General features: G+C 55.1%; 1 protein-coding gene across 1 annotated transcript in view; it reads right to left on the bottom strand.

Annotated features, from left to right (window-relative positions):
• The window catches only part of cpamd8 (C3 and PZP like alpha-2-macroglobulin domain containing 8), a 160339-nt gene extending 150659 nt beyond the window's left edge, over window positions 1-9680 (bottom strand). Inside the window, exons 1-4 of the mRNA XM_038777043.1 lie at window positions 9051-9680; window positions 8724-8875; window positions 8587-8609; window positions 2082-2247 (exon numbers count right to left, since the gene is read on the bottom strand). Coding sequence (XP_038632971.1) covers window positions 2082-2247; window positions 8587-8609; window positions 8724-8875; window positions 9051-9130 — 421 coding nt within the window. The 5' untranslated portion in view covers window positions 9131-9680. The remainder of the gene's footprint in view (window positions 1-2081; window positions 2248-8586; window positions 8610-8723; window positions 8876-9050) is intronic.
• Window positions 9681-11086: the final 1406 nt, after the last annotated feature.

Genomic DNA, 11086 nt, shown 5'->3' with positions numbered 1-11086 from the left:
CCCCCCCCCCCCCCCCCCCCCCCCCCCCCCCCCCCCCCCCCCCCCCAGCACCAGCGAAGGCTCCCCCACCCCCCCCCCCCCCCCCCCCCCCCCCCCCCCCCCCCCCCCCCCCCCCCCCCCCCCCCCCCCCCCCCCCCCCCCCCCGTGTCAGAGCCCCATCCCCACCCCACCCCCGGATGCATCCACACTGCGGTCCCGCCGGGTAAGAGCAGGTATGAATGTCGCCGGCGGGACTCAGCTTTTGTTGCGTGGCCGCTCGACCCATCCCGGGCCGAGAATCGCCGGGTGGGCCCTGTAGAGCGGCCCCCAACTGGTGCCACACCGACCGCGCCGGCGCCGATTCTCCACTCTCCAGAGAATCGGCGGACTGGCGTCGGTGTGGCGTGGCGCGATTCGCGCCCGTACCGGCGATTCTCCAGCCTAGCCCGGGGTGAGAGAATCCCGCCGCAGTTTCCTGCCAGTGGAAACAATTTCTCTTTATTTTTTAAAAATAAATTTAGATTACCCAATTAATTTTTTCCAATTAAGGGACAATTTAGCGTGGCCAATCCACCTAACCTGCACATTTTTGGGTTGTGGGGGCGAAACCCACGCAAACACGGGGAGAATGTGCAAACTCCACACGGACAGTGACCCAGAGCCGGGTTCGAACCTGCGACCTCAGCGCCGTGAGGCAGCAATGCTAACCACTGTGCCACCGTGCTGCCACAATTTCTCTTTATTGACTCTCATCAAAACCCTTCAAGATTTGAACACCTACAACTAAGGAGGAGTAGGCCTTTCGAGCCTGCTCCGCCATGGTGGCTGATCTGATCGTAACCTCGACCCCACATTCCTGCCCCACTCCCGATAACCTTGTTAATCAAGACTCTATCCAGCTCTGCCTTAAACTCTGCTTTTACTGTCATTTCAGGACGAGACTCACAATCTTCAGAAGAAATCCCTGCTCTAAGGAGAGCAATTAAACCTTTTGCAATCTCTGCACAACTGAAGCCCATCATCACTGTCTAGTAAATGTTTCCTGAACCTTCTTTAAAATTGCACTATTTAGTTTCCAACTATTTCTCCCATGCCCCTCCAACCGCGTGACATTCCCGCCACCAGCGCTCACTCCGCCATGCCCCTCCAACCGCGCGACATTCCCGCCACCAGCGCTCACTCCGCCATGCCCCTCCCAGCGCGCGACATTCCCGCCACCAGCGCTCACTCCCTTCATGCCCCTCCCACCGCGCGACATTCCCTCCGCCAGGCCCCTCCAACCGCGCGACATTCCCTCTGCCATCACTCCCTCCGCCATGCCCCTCCTACCACGCAACATTCCCTCCGCCAGCGCTCCTTCCGCCATGCCCCTCCCATCACGTGACATTCCCTTCACCAGCGCTCCCTCCGCCATGCCCCTCCCACCGCGCGACATTCCCTCCGCCAGCGCTCCCTCCGCCATGCCCCTCCCATCGTGCGACATTCCCTCCGCCAGCGCTCCCTCCGCCAGCGCTCCCTCCGCCATGCCCCTCCCATCGTGCGACATTCCCTCCGTCAGCGTTCCCTCCGTCAGCGCTCCCTCCGCCATGCCCCTCCCATCGTGCGACATTCCCTCCGCCAGCGCTCCCTCCGCCATGCCCCTCCCATCGCGCGACATTCCCTCCGTCAGGGCTCCCTCCGCCAGCGCTCCCTCCGCCATGCCCTTCCCACTGCGCGACATTCCCTCCGCCACACCCCTCCCACCACCTGCCGCTCCCTCCACCAGCACTCCCTCCGCCAGCGCTCCCTCCGCCATGCCCCTCCCACCACGCGACATTCCCTCCGCCACACCCCTCCCACCACCTGCCGCTCCCTCCACCATGCGCCTCTGACCATGTAGCGCTCCCTCTGCCACCCCCTCAGATAGCTCCTTCAGTAATGGCCTGAGGGTGTTAGCCAAGAGGGGGAGTTGAACCCGTGACCTTCTGTCAGTGATGAGAGGGTTACCTCAAATTTATTCATGTTTAGGAAATGAATCATGTCTCGCTCCATGATTAATATGGGGTGATTTACAAACCTGCCCAAATAGTGGGTATTGTGAAGTAGGGTAAAGTAAGCTGTACCTTTCTGTTTGGGTTTGTAAACGGGTTTGTCTGTCTGAATGAACACAGAAGATTCCTTGGAATCGATGGTAACAGTTGTAAAATTATGGAAGATGTACCCATCATCAGCGAGATATCGATTTCCCCAAACCTTTAACTGAGCCTGTCCACTGACTCCTGAAGGTACCTTGGAGGCAAAGGAAAGAGGGTTAGAAGAGGAAACGCGACTGTGGAGCAAATTATGTCCCCAGTCCAGACCCTGCCTTTCCTGAGTGCTGGTTCCCCAGAAACCCCACCCCCTCAAACCCAATATCCAGACTGAGCAACCCTCCCCCAGCCACCCTGCCCACAGTTATTCACACTGTAACAGCAGGCTGAGGATATCCTGTTCCTCGAGATCCAATACACGATCAACTCACAGCGAGTGGGCTGGTATCCGTGATCACCCGATACAGGGTAGAGCGATTGGCAGTCAGTAGTCTTCGATTCCAGCGAGTGCCAATGACTGAAGGGGACATGGGGTGGGAGGAATATTGGAAAGGAAAATAATTCTGCCTCATTCTAAAGCTATACGTTGGGTGCAATTCTCCCAAAAGGAACATAATCCCCTAGTGAGCGCGTTTACCCGCGTGTTTCCCAGCACTCATAGTGCTGACAAATACTTGGCTATTCAACGCGACTCGCGTTGGATAAGGGGCGTGAACGGGGAACGTACAGCCAAGGCCACACACAGCCCCATTTTATAGCCCTCCGCAAATCCCCAACATCCACCCCTGGCCCAACCGCGCGTGCAAAAACAAAGCCAGCTTGGCACCCTGGCAGTGCCCATGCCAGCTAGCAGTACCACCTGGGAACCTTGGCAGTACCAGGCTGGCACCCAGGTGGCACTGCCAGGGCACCATCCTGCCCAAAGGGCATGCAACTGGGGACCTCCGATCCCCTGGGAGGCCCCCACGTGTGCCGTTCCAGCTGGTGCCCGTTTGCGATGGGCCAGTGCTGAACTGCACTTGCCCGAGGTCTCGGGAGGTGAAGGGGATGAATCCCAAAGCCTCAGGTACCTCGGGAATCTGCACATTAGAGTGAAGCTAGCCGTCTCCCTTTATAGGTGTATAGATAGGGACATAGAACATACAGTGCATTCCCGCAGTTCTGCGAAAAGGGATCCTGCCCATCGTGGCTGGTATTTACATCACAACGTTATCCGGAGATTGCATTGGATCTGGCGAGGCGCTGTGAGCTGGGTAGATCCCGGAGGCGGGGTCTCCCGGCTTTACCGGCCACGCTGCACCACAGCGAGCTGCTTTCCCGGTGCAGCGTGGCCACTGAATTGCGCTTATTGAGTGCTTTATCTTTAATATTCTGATTTTACATTACTCTCATCAAATCGTGGAATTTGCAGCAAGTTGGGAAATGCTGGTTGCAGCGAGAGTTTGTCTGTTACAGACTGAGGGGCCGAGACCAGCAAATCTGAGGTGATACAGCACCATCGCTGGCTGGAGTGTGTAATTACACTGTGACATGTTGACATACAGTTTCCATTGCGCACGTCAGTAGGAATTTACAATGGAAAACATTCACAGGAAGCATTCAGACACAAATCTTTTAACATATAATTTAGAAACTAAAGGTCACCTCGGAATCAATTTAGATCTATGCAGCAATTGCAATGCTGAGGAACTGTGTTCAGCCACTGGAGAAAGACCTGTCATTTATTGGCTCACTGGGAACCTCTGATGGCAGAAACCAGTATTGCAGTATCACACCATGGTGCCAAGATCCCTTAAATAACCAGAACAGATCTGTCTGCTCCTGGGTCAGGGTTATAGTTCAGAACTCTTCCTCAAATCATTTATTTTCTTTAATACAAAATAATCCTGTACAAAAAGTACAAAATAAAACTATTCATAATTTTCTCATGGACGTGGAATTTTGTTTGTAGATGTTTAGTATAATTCTTATAACCACGAAGAGGTCAATAAAAGAAAAAGTAAACACAGGATGACAGGAGGAGAGAAGGATGAGGAGAGAAGGAGCTTACATATCGTGTAGTCACTGCTGTGATGCAGGAAATGTAGCAGCCAATTGTACACAGCAGGATCCACACAAACCGCAATGTGAGAATGACCCAATAATGTTTCTTTTATGATGCTGATTGGGGGATAAATATTGGTCAGGACATTGGGAATAACGTTGCTGTTCCTCTTCAAATACCGAGCATGAAATCTTTTGCAACCACCGAGGAGCAATTCAACAGTCTGACCTTGTGAACAACACGTACAAGGGAGACATCAGATTCAGAGAAGGCCCATGGGAAAGATCCATGGTGTCAGCGAAGATATCACAGGACATCCGCTAGGACAATATCGAAGTGCGTAAAATGTAACCCGGGTCATTTTGAGTCATTACAGGGTAGCACAGTGGCGCAATAGTTAGCACTGCTGCCTCACGGCGCCGCAGACCCGGGTTCAATCCCGGCTCCGGATCACTGTCCGTGTGGTGTTTGCACATTCTGCCCGTGTCTCCGTGGGTCGCACCCCCACAACCCAAAGATGTACAGGGTGGGTGAATTGGCCACGCTAAATTGTCCCTTAACTGGGGGAAAAAAAATTGAGTCATTACTCAAGGGGCTGGGCAGACTGTGGATCAGGGAGAGAGGAAGAATTGGAATGTGGTTCTGCCAGGGATGAGGAATCAGATGAAGAAACAATGGGAGGGGGGAGGGGGAGTGGATCATTGGTCTCGATCAGTGAGCTTCTTTCACAGGGAACAAATTATATAATCATAAAATTTATAGTGCAGATGGAAGCCATTCGGCCCATCGAGTCTGAACTGGCCCTTGGAAAGAGCACCCTACTTAAGCCCACGCATCCAACCCTATCCCCGTAACCCAGTAACCCCACCTAACCTTTTGGCACTAGCATGGCCCATCCACCTAACCTGCACATCTCTGGACTGTGGAAGGAATCCGGAGCACCCGGAGAAAATTATCCCAGAGACCTCAGTGAACATTCAAGCTTTACAGCCAGCCAGGGATAAATGTGGCACCCCCCCTCTAGCAGCATTCACTCACAAATACTTCCAATTGGCCTGATCAGCTATTGGTCACAAAGCACGAGAAAGTGTGAGTGCATTAGTGTGTGAGAGTGCACAGTGTGAAAACACAGCTACAGCACAGCAGAGAAGCCATGCTCAGCAGGTCGAGACCTCGGCGAGTTGTTGAGGAAAATCACTGCATCGGATCAAAGAATAAATCACACATCAGACCCTCCTGCCGACAGCAACTAGTTCAGTGCAGGACTGAGGAAGCATCGCATTGTCAGAGCGCCGACCCATTGGAGGGTCGGCGCAGAAGGAGCGTCACACTGTCGGCATAGAGGGAGCTCCGCACAGTCAGCACAGAGGGAGCACCGCACAGTCAGCACAGAGGGAGCACTGCCCGGCAGCACAGAGGGAGCGCTGCACAGTCAGCACAGAGGGAGCGCCGCACAGTCAGCACAGAGGGAGCACCGCACAGTCAGCACAGAGGGAGCACTGCCCGGCAGCACAGAGGGAGCACCGCACAGTCAGCACAGAGGGAGCACCGCACAGTCAGCACAGAGGGAGCACCGCACAGTCTGCACAGAGGGAGCACCGCACTGTCAGCACAGAGGGAGCACCGCACTGTCGGCACAGAGGGAGCACCGCACAGTCAGCACAGAGGGAGCACCGCACAGTCAGCACAGAGGGAGCACCGCACAGTCAGCACAGAGGGAGCACCGCACTGTCGGCACAGAGGGAGCACCGCACTGTCGGCACAGAGGGAGCACCGCACTGTCAGCACAGAGGGAGCACCGCACTGTCGGCACAGAGGGAGCACCGCACTGTCGGCACAGAGGGAGCACCGCACTGTCAGCACAGAGGGAGCACCGCACAGTCAGCACAGAGGGAGCACCGCACAGTCAGCACAGAGGGAGCACCGCACAGTCAGCACAGAGGGAGCACCGCACTGTCGGCACAGAGGGAGCACCGCACTGTCAGCACAGAGGGAGCACCGCACTGTCAGCACAGAGGGAGCACCGCACAGTCAGCACAGAGGGAGCACCGCACAGTCAGCACAGAGGGAGCACCGCACAGTCAGCACAGAGGGAGCACCGCACAGTCAGCACAGAGGGAGCACCGCACAGTCAGCACAGAGGGAGCACCGCACAGTCAGCACAGAGGGAGCACCGCACAGTCAGCACAGAGGGAGCACCGCACAGTCAGCACAGAGGGAGCGCCGCACAGTCAGCACAGAGGGAGCACCGCACAGTCAGCACAGAGGGAGCACCGCACTGTCAGCACAGAGGGAGCACCGCACAGTCAGCACAGAGGGAGCACTGCCCAGCAGCACAGAGGGAGCACCGCACAGTCAGCACAGAGGGAGCACTGCCCAGCAGCACAGAGGGAGCACCACACAGTCAGCACAGAGGGAGCGCCGCACTGTCAGCACAGAGGGAGCACCGCACAGTCAGCACAGAGGGAGCACCGTACAGTCAGCACAGAGGGAGCACCGTACAGTCAGCACAGAGGGAGCACCGCACTGTCAGCACAGAGGGAGCACCGCACAGTCAGCACAGAGGGAGCGCCGCACAGTCAGCACAGAGGGAGCACCGCACAGTCGGCACAGAGGGAGCACTGCCCAGCAGCACAGAGGGAGCGCCGTACAGTCAGCACAGAGGGAGCACCGCACTGTCAGCACAGAGGGAGCACCGCACTGTCAGCACAGAGGGAGCACCGCACTGTCAGCACAGAGGGAGCGCCGCACAGTCAGCACAGAGGGAGCGCCGCACAGTCAGCACAGAGGGAGCGCCGCACTGTCAGCACAGAGGGAGCACCGTACAGTCAGCACAGAGGGAGCACCGCACTGTCAGCACAGAGGGAGCACCGCACAGTCAGCACAGAGGGAGCACCGCACAGTCAGCACAGAGGGAGCACCGCACAGTCAGCACAGAGGGAGCGCCACAGATGGTATCAAAAATCCAAGCCTAGGATTGCACGTTCTGTTAATGATGACGGGTTTTAAGAGCGACATGTGGCACAGTGGTTAGCACTGGGACTGCAGTGCTGAGGACCTGGGTTCGAATCCCGGCCCTGGGTCACTGTCCATGTGGAGTTTGCACATTCTCCCCGAGTCTGCGTGGATTTCACCGCTAACCCAAAATATGTACTGGTTAGGTGGATTGGCCACGCTGAAATGCCCCTTAATTGGAAAAGAAAATTAATTGAGGACTGGTTTTGTGATAACGCTCCAATGAGAACCAGCACCAGTGAAGAAGTCTCTTACAAGCTTCAATAAACACGATTCCAATCATACTGTGAGAGTTGCTTTACTGTCCTCAATCTCCATGGGGCAAGCAAGGCCCAAGTGAAGTAAAGTCCAAGCTTAGTAACTGCGTGGCAAGTGTTCACGTTCAGCTGCTCTGCCTTTTGTTACTCACTGAATGGGGCAATGTCTGGTTTTCTGTCCCGAAAGAAACCTCTGGGAGCTACAGTAAAGATGATATCAGGAGGATATCATGAAGGAGGTACAATTCAGAGAATCAGCAGAAACGTTACAATTTGTTCTTTTCTCCAAAAAGATGCTGAAGCTTCATTCACACCTGCCCTCAGGTGAAAGTTTTCCCCAACAAGCTCGGCATGTACGGAGTTGGGGCGGGACGGGAGCACAGTGGTTAGCACTGTTGCTTCACAGCGCCAGGGTCCCAGGTTCGATTCCCGGCTTGGGTCACTGTCTGTGCGGAGTCTGCGCGTTCTCCCCGTGTCTGCGTGGGTTTCCTCCGGGTTCCTCCCACAAGTCCCGAAAGACGTGCCGTTAGGTGAATTGGACATTCTGAATTCTCCCTCCGTGTACCCGAACAGGCGCCCGAATGTGGCGACTAGGGGATTTTCACAGTAACTTCACTGCAGTGTTAGTGTAAACCTACTTGTGACAATAAAGATTATTAGATTAGGTGGATCCCCTCGCGTGAAGCCGGTGCTGGGGCCGAGGTCATTAAAGTCCAGCACTGCATATGGGTGGGTGGTTGGTGAGAGGGGGGGGGGGGGGGTGGTGGCGAGAGTGGGGAGCTGTGGGGGGGGGGGGGGGGTAACGAGAGTGGGGAGTGGGGAGGGATCTTATCCACAAAATGGGAAAGAATATTCAGACTCACGGTTGGTTTAACAAGGAGGATCTGGAATAAAGAAAGAGAGGGGAGTGAAAGGCAGGAGAGTGGGCTGGATGTGCAGTGAGTGAGATAAATAAATGGAGAGTGAGGCAGATGACGATGGAGGCAAAATGCGAGAGAGGGGGAGAGCAAAAAAAAGAGAGTGCACATGATAGCATGAGATAGAGGTTAGAGAGAGACAATGCGAGGGGGAGGCATCTTGTGGGGGAGAGAAAATGACAAGAGTGAGGGGGGGAACGGGAAGAAAGGATGAAATAACATGAGGACGAAATCGGAAACAGTGTCAATTTCACCGCAAATCAACTGCCCAAAAAGCGTTTGAATGTAGATGAATGAAATCTTACCTTTACTGTGACTGTCCCTTTTTCTGCAGAAACAAAACACAAGGAAGTTTTGGTTACATTTCCCACAGTTTCACACACACACAAAAGATATTTAAACAAGTTGGGATCAGCAAAAAAAAAAGACACATTGATCTCACCGAAGACGGAGCCCTGCCCGCTAGCCACGATTGTCCCTTTGGCCACCAGCTGGACATGGACTGTGGTTTCTTTCAATGGGTTGAATATTGTGACACTGACGACTCCTTCCAGCCCGGCTCTGAAAACTGAGGGAGCCGTTACCAGGTAACCCCTAGATCAGAACACACAAGCGGGAAAAGTGTTAAGAGTGAATCTCCCCTCCCTCTGTGTGTCTCTCTCACACACACACACACACTGTGCATCCTACAATCCCAAACCTGCCCCCCTCCCCTCCCCTCCCTCACCCACCCACCCAAAATACACACACACACACAGAGCACACTTACTGTCTCTGTTGGCAGCAGCTGAGGCAACAGGAGCACACAAAATTGTATAAAATCCACCAGTAGCGGCTGGCCTGCCTCATTTCCACACTCAGTCAGCAGGGGGAGGGGGGAGGGAAACCGATTTTCAAATGCTTGCACAAAAGTTTGCTCACAGGCTGAGGGCAGGGTGAGCCATGGAGCTCTGGGGGTGCACCCCCCTGAAGAGAGAGAGAGAGAGGGAGAGGCGGCAGCCCCACCTCACCCAGCCGCTGCTCCTTTCTCAAGTGCAGCCAAGATTCTGAGTGAACCTCCCTCCTCCAACCCCCACCCCTCCCCACCTCCTGGATATTGTAACTTCTCGCTCCTTGCAGCACAATTGGGAAAGTTTTTTTCTTTGCATTGAAAAGTTGCAGCTTTGCAAATCCGGGCTCCCACAGAATGTGCTTCACACCCAGGCGCACTGGGAAAGTGCATTCCTTGAAGAAGTTTTCTCTCTCTCTCTCTCTCTCCCCCCCTGTTGTTTGCGAATTGAATTCTGCTTTGATGTTTTGAGAGAGAGAGAAAAAAAAAGCTTTTGTTTCTGCAGTTGGCTGTTGCTTCAGCCCGGTTGGTTCTTGCTCAGGAAGGAACTCTCCTCCGCCCAGGCAGACCTCAGCATTGGGCTGGGAGGAGGAGGGAGGGAGGGGGGGGGGGGCGGTCCTCACACACTTCAAACAACTCGCTTCGCCAATAACATCCCAACATCTTTGCCTCGAGAAATTCCGGACCCGCCTCCGCCTCCGCCTCCCCCTTGCCCGGACCCGCACCAAATTGGCGAGAGCTCATTAAATGGCCAGCAGAGGGAATTTCCTGCCCACCTCCTCCCCTGCATTGGGGGGGGGGGGGGGGCTAGGCAGGTCGCAAGCGGCGTAACTGGAGCGGAACGGATGACCTTTATTCCGTCGCAAACTTACAGATCCCACCGAGAATTTCCCCTCCCCGTGCTCTTCCTGAACCGACCTGGGCACCAAACCCCCAGAATTAATCATCTTTATTGTGGCCAGTAGGCTTACATTACACGCTGCAGTCAAGTTACGGTTAAAATCCCCTCGTCGCCACAATCCGGCGCCTGTTGGGGTACAGCTGAGGGAGAATTCAGAATGTCCAATTCACCTAACAGCACGTCTTTTGGGACTTGTGGGAGGAAACCGGAGCACCCGGAGGAAACCCACGCAGACACGGGGAGAACGTGCAGACTCCGCACAGACAGTGACCCATGCCGGGAATCGAAGCTGGGACCCTGCCGCTGTGAAGCAACAGTGCTAACCACTGTGCTACCGTACAAGTGCAATATACTACAGGTGCTGGAAAGTGCCAGAAATACTCGGCAGGTCTGGCAGCATCTGTGGAGAGAGAGAAAGGTCACGGACACACCTGAAATGTTGGGCAGGATTTAACTAAATGGGAGAAAAGGGCGCGATTCAACTAAAAAGGGACAAAGTTCCATGGTGGGCACGTTTAGCTGCATGTTTCCCTTCGCCCGCGAGGCCGAGAAACGCAGCACTGTAAAGCTGTACTCGTGTTCATCAGGGGCCTCAGCGAAGAATGCGTGGCCATGGCCGTATATAGCCCAGTTTTCTGCATTGAGAAGCTCTGCTACCTGGAACTGCTCAGTCTCCAGAACCCCTGAAGCTTTGTCCGGCCCCTCCCCCGGCCCCCAGCCACAACACACGATGGGAGGCTCCCCCACCCTACACCCACACAGGGCACTCCTGGCCCGATTGCCACTGTGCAAAAAAATGGCAGCAGTGCCAACCTGGTCAGTGCCCTGCTGGCTGGCAGTGCCACCTGAGCATCTTAGCAGTGTCAGGCTGGCAGGGCCAGGGTGCCCAGGTAGCATCAGCAGTGCTCAAAGATTGTGTTAGATCTCGAGCGGCGTTGCAAGCCGGGTAGATCAAACACAGCGCGGCCGAAACATCGCGCCCGTTAACTGTTTCTCTCTCAAGTTTCTGCCAGATTGTTATTTCCATAGAGTTTTACAACTGAGAGAGAGGCCCTTTGGCCCTTCGGGTCTGCAC

This window comes from Scyliorhinus canicula, chromosome 18 (assembly GCF_902713615.1).
Source record: "Scyliorhinus canicula chromosome 18, sScyCan1.1, whole genome shotgun sequence".
NCBI classification, from domain to species: Eukaryota; Metazoa; Chordata; class Chondrichthyes; order Carcharhiniformes; family Scyliorhinidae; genus Scyliorhinus; species Scyliorhinus canicula.
The sequence above is the reverse complement of the archived record's forward strand: the minus strand, read 5'-3'. Positions and strand labels throughout refer to the sequence as shown.